Source organism: Sinocyclocheilus rhinocerous, unplaced genomic scaffold (genome assembly GCF_001515625.1).
Source record: "Sinocyclocheilus rhinocerous isolate Xijiao unplaced genomic scaffold, SAMN03320098_v1.1 scaffold4136, whole genome shotgun sequence".
NCBI classification, from domain to species: Eukaryota; Metazoa; Chordata; class Actinopteri; order Cypriniformes; family Cyprinidae; genus Sinocyclocheilus; species Sinocyclocheilus rhinocerous.
This window is the reverse complement of record NW_015638206.1, coordinates 83821-88992: the sequence shown is the minus strand read 5'-3', so window position 1 is coordinate 88992 and position 5172 is coordinate 83821. Positions and strand designations below refer to the sequence as shown.

General features: G+C 36.5%; 1 protein-coding gene across 1 annotated transcript in view; it reads left to right on the top strand.

The window, feature by feature from the left end:
* Positions 1 to 474: 474 nt before the first annotated feature.
* Positions 475 to 5172, top strand: part of LOC107749628 (heterogeneous nuclear ribonucleoprotein L-like) — a 17127-nt gene continuing 12429 nt past the window's right edge. The window contains exons 1-5 of the mRNA XM_016564791.1: positions 475 to 623; positions 1364 to 1601; positions 3517 to 3602; positions 4936 to 5032; positions 5131 to 5167. Coding sequence (XP_016420277.1) covers positions 475 to 623; positions 1364 to 1601; positions 3517 to 3602; positions 4936 to 5032; positions 5131 to 5167 — 607 coding nt within the window. The remainder of the gene's footprint in view (positions 624 to 1363; positions 1602 to 3516; positions 3603 to 4935; positions 5033 to 5130; positions 5168 to 5172) is intronic.

Genomic DNA, 5172 nt, shown 5'->3' with positions numbered 1-5172 from the left:
GGTATATGAATATGGTAATCGTTCTGTACTGTAAAATTTGACTCAGATTGTCAGTATGATGGTTTAGAGCAGAGGTTCAGAAGTCCTTCTGAACGTTCACGTTCTCTGATGTTGGTTAATGCAGGTAAACAAATAAAGTGTTTTATTTTGATTGTTTTTATTGATTTACTTTTATATTTGTATGATAATTTTAAAATAATTTCTTTTTCATTTTACATTTTTATGATTTAAGTCATTTTCAGTAAGTGTATTTTTTTATTTTAAAACTATTTATTTTGTTTCATTTTACGAAATAAATGCTGGTCTATTCTATGCGATGGTTGACTCTCCAGCCGTCTCACAGTGTCTCCGCATTATCTCGGGGTTTTCTGGATCTTTGTAATTCAGTTCTTCTCATGATGCTGTGTTTCTGTCATTAGTCGTAACAGCTAGTTAGGATAAAAGCTGCTGCTGAATGAATGAATGAATGAATGAATGAATGTTGGGTTCTCTCTCTGTTCTCAGGACAGCGGCTCTGAGACGCACCGCATCGCTCCGTCTCCCGTCGTCCATGTGCGAGGACTGTGTGAATCCGTGGTGGAGGCCGATCTGGTCGAGGCCTTGGAGAAATTCGGAAACATCTGGTAAAGTGATGCTTTCATTTGATCTGATTCATCAAAGGGATTCGTTTCAGCAGCCGAGAGATTCGTTTGGTGCTCTTCCCTCATAATGAATGAACAGATACAGGCTTTAACGAGTGTTTCATTCCTCAGACAAACAGCTTCATGTTCACCACAGTCTCAATAATTAACGCGTTTGACAGCCCTAGTTTAAAATTACATTTTTTGTATAGTTTTATTTTATTTCAAGTAATTATTTATGGTTTCAGTTAATGACTATTATAGTTTTTGTTAATATTTTGAATTAAATTTTATTTCCACTTTCTGTTTTCCCTTTAAATTTAGTTTAATTTTTAGTCATTTTTTACAATTCAATTCAATTCAAATTTATTTGTATAGCGCTTTTCCTGATACAAATCGTTGCAAAGCAGCTTTACAGAAAATTTAAGTTTGTATTTTAAAGTTTCTACATTATATTTAGTAGTAGCCTATCAATGTCAAGTTGATGTCGATATGGCAGAAATGTACAGTAAAAATCATGCAGTTAGTTGATGTCATGTAATCAAACAGACGATGAACGCTATTAACAGCAATGATTATATGTTGCGATTAAACTTATAGCAAAATTTGGTAGTTTTGTATGTTGTTTGAGGGTTGGCATCATCTCTTCTCAGGTGTTCGGTCCTCTCATTATTATTATTATTTTTTTTTTTTAGTTTTCAGTGAGTTTGGCGTTTTAGTGAAGTTCTGCTGCTCTCCTGCAGTTACGTGATGATGATGCCGTTCAAGCGGCAGGCTCTGGTGGAGTTCGAGGAGGTTCAGAGCGCTGACCGCTGCGTGGCGTGTGGCTCGCAGGAGCCCGTCTACATCGCAGGACAGCAGGCCTACTTCAACTACTCCACCAGCAAACGCATCACGCGGCCCACCAACGCCGACGACCCCAACAGCGGGAACAAAGTGCTGCTGCTGTCCATCCAGAACCCGCTCTACCCCATCACTACGGTAAACCTGGCCTCACTCACCTCAGCCTCCCGACGCTCACACGCTCTCAACTAGGGATGCCAACGATTAATCGACCATTTGTCGATAAGAGATGCAATCAATTAAAGCTATCGATGGTCGATTAAGCAGTTTAATCTTGGGCTGCATGCTGCTCGTGCGCAAAACACGTGCAAGCGGCTGTGAGTGACGGTGACAATTTACTAACGTACAAATTACACCTCTAGTGTGATCCAAACTTTAACAGTACATTAAAACAGAAACAACACAAAGTTCTTTTGTATTGAAATGTAGTAACTAAGTCATGTTTAATTATAATTTCCCCTGATAATTGTTTCATATCGGGCTCTACGCTTTGACAGGGCTGTGGACACGAGCAGGACAGATATATATATATATATTAGGGCTGTCAGTTTAACGCGTTAACTTAATTAGTTAGAAAAAAAATAACAACGCGATTAAAATATTTTAATGCAGTTAAAGCACTAGCCCCGCCCCCAGACCTGTACATCATCTAACATTTCATACAGCTGACTGTTGACAAATATGATGCAGGGCAACAACTTCATAAATGCAGTTATGCCCTAAAATTCAAGATATTGGTGCAAAAATGCCCCTGTATGAGTTTTTGTCTCATATTTATATCATACAATAAGCGATATCACACGAGCAGCGAGAGCAATATCACACGAGTGCTGTTTGTCCCGAATATCACGAGTGCAAATGTGATTTTATACCACAGTTCAGTAAATAAGAATGTTATATTTTAAACACAATATTATGTGTTTTTGTTCAATTTTGCAGAGAACATTACCTTTAAAGCCACAGCAGAACTGTTGTGCGTCTCCGAACAACACAGAGATGTTTAGTTTCTGAATGAATCCGCGCTTTGAACGAATCGTGTGAATCAATGATTCAAAGCCCCATTCATTGAGAGAGCCGTTTACTGGATTCTTGAATGAATCAGCCGTTTGAACGAATCGAATGAAGACATTAACCGCCACCTGCTGGCAGATTTAGTTTCTTATTTAGAGTATCATTTAATTAATAATAATAATAACATTAAAGGGAAATTTCACCCAAAAAAATTTAATTCTGTCATCATTTACTCTCGGATTTACCCTCATGTCGTTTCAAACCTTTCTTTTGTGGAACATAAAAGAAGGTATTTTGAAGACTGTTGGTAACTAAGGTGTTCTGGTTACCAATGACTTTCATTGTTTGAACATTATGTAAACAAAAACTTTTATTTTGGATGCGATTAATCACGATTAATCGTTAGACAGCACTACTATATATATATATATATATATTTATATATAGCCTGTGTATAATTAATTCCTACAACTTGTTAATTCGTTCCTACGACTTATTAATTTGTGGCCACTGTCCATGTTTCACTAATTTGTTCCCTAGAAAACCAATGATTTAACTAAAATGAGGGAACGAATTCTTAATTCATGGTCACTAAATCTTTTATTTCCCACCCGCACAGTAAGAGAGGCGATTTTAACAGTGATTAAAAGTGAATAACAATAAAAGAAACCTGCAAAATTAGAGGGTGAGACGGTGAGGATTTGGGAAAAGAAGCTTTAAATATTATTACATTTGTAGAAATTCGTGACTCACTGGCAAAACAGAACACAAAGCCCCGTCTGGCTTTAAATGTATCGAACGATGTCACGATGTAACATTTGCCTGCTAACCCAATATTTCTCTTATAAACAAAGCTTTGTAACGCACTTGTGTCATAATACTCACATTAAAATGTTTCATGTGAGCAGCAGTGTGTTTTGCCGCAGCACCGCTGGTGGTTGGAAGCAGCATTTATTGATTGTTAATTTAAACGATGATCGATCATGGAAATTATCGAAAATTGACATCCCTACTCTCAACAGCTTCTGCTCTTCCTCTTTAGGATGTTTTGTACACGGTCTGTAACCCGATCGGAAACGTGCTGCGCATCGTGATCTTCAAGAGGAACGGGATCCAGGCCATGGTGGAATATCCTTCTGATGATGTGCTCACACTCACTCACACTTACAGCCGATTTTCAATCAGAACTTAACCATAAACCGTTAAACACAGACCAGTTATGATTTCAGAGGCTGTTAATCGATGGTTTATGCTTCTTCCAAAGCCGTCAGGCAGCATTATTTCAACTTATTTTCTAAATAATTGTTCAATAGCAGAACTCATGATTAAAAACTACATTTCCCATGATTCTGCAGAGAATTCTTCACCTATCAGAGAACAGAAACAGGCGAATTCTGCCAAAAGAAATCTTTAGCTCCGCCCACTCCAATGAAGCGCTGCAAATAACTAGTAAATGCTCTTAAAATTCTTAAATATTTGCATGTATAAAATATAAAATAAATATTTTGCCAAATAGTTTGACGTGTGTGTGTGTGTATAATCAACAGCTATTCAAATCAATTAATTTAAACATACACTATTTAAAATGTATTTAAAGAAACAGAAAAAAAAAAAAACTTTTTTTTAATTTAAATATAGTAAAAGGACATGCAAAAATGAAATTTATTAAAACATATTATGAATATAATATTGAAATTTTTAATATTATATTTATTAATATAGAATATAATTACTAAATTAGTAATTGATTTGATAAATTGATAAAATGAATAAATATGAGATAATAATTTGAAAATTAAAACTGTAACATAAAGAGATTCATTTAGATTACAACTGCTTGATTCTGTTATCCCATCAAGGTATTTTTCACTAATAAAGAAATTGTTAAAAATATGAATAAAAAAAAGAAGTAAACGCTGAAATGGAAAGTGCACTAAACTGGTACGTTTGTGCACACTGGGAATTATGTTTTTTCAAAATAAGACAGGTTAGCATTAATTTTACATTTAGTAATTATAACATGAATATTTCTATTTTCTATATTTCTATTTTTGGAAATTTGGAAACTTTTTTGATGCAAAAATTTCATAAACTACCCTCTAAAAACATAATATAAAGATCTGAAAATGCATTTGTTTTTTAAATCTGTTTTTTAAAAGGAAATGCTGCACGTGTGGAGTCTGATGATGAGCATGATATTTACGTCCCTAAACCTCACGTGACCTTCATGGCCTTTCATTAAGACGTTAGGTTCGTTTGTATCAGCTTGTGCTTTTGGATGTACGTTCGCTCCCCGGACACACATTACACACGCTCATTAAATATGCATGTATCCCAGCAACACACAGCAACGAGACGAGCTTCAGCAGCCCGTTTACATGCTGTTTACTCCCAGCTGAAGCTGTGTTGTTGTTGTGTTGTAAGTGTGTGTTCTGTGGAGTTTTTCCTTGACAGCCGTCACGTTCGAATCCATCCAGAACGCTCAGAAGGCCAAAGCCGCCCTCAACGGGGCCGACATCTATGCCGGCTGCTGCACGCTGAAAATCGAATACGCTCGGGTAAATGTGCAGCGTTCACACACACACACTCACACACACACTCACACACAGCGCTGGATCTAACACACATGCAGTGCCGTTGTGCTCTCTCATTCTAGCCCTCACGCCTCAACGTCATTAGAAATGACAACGACAGCTGG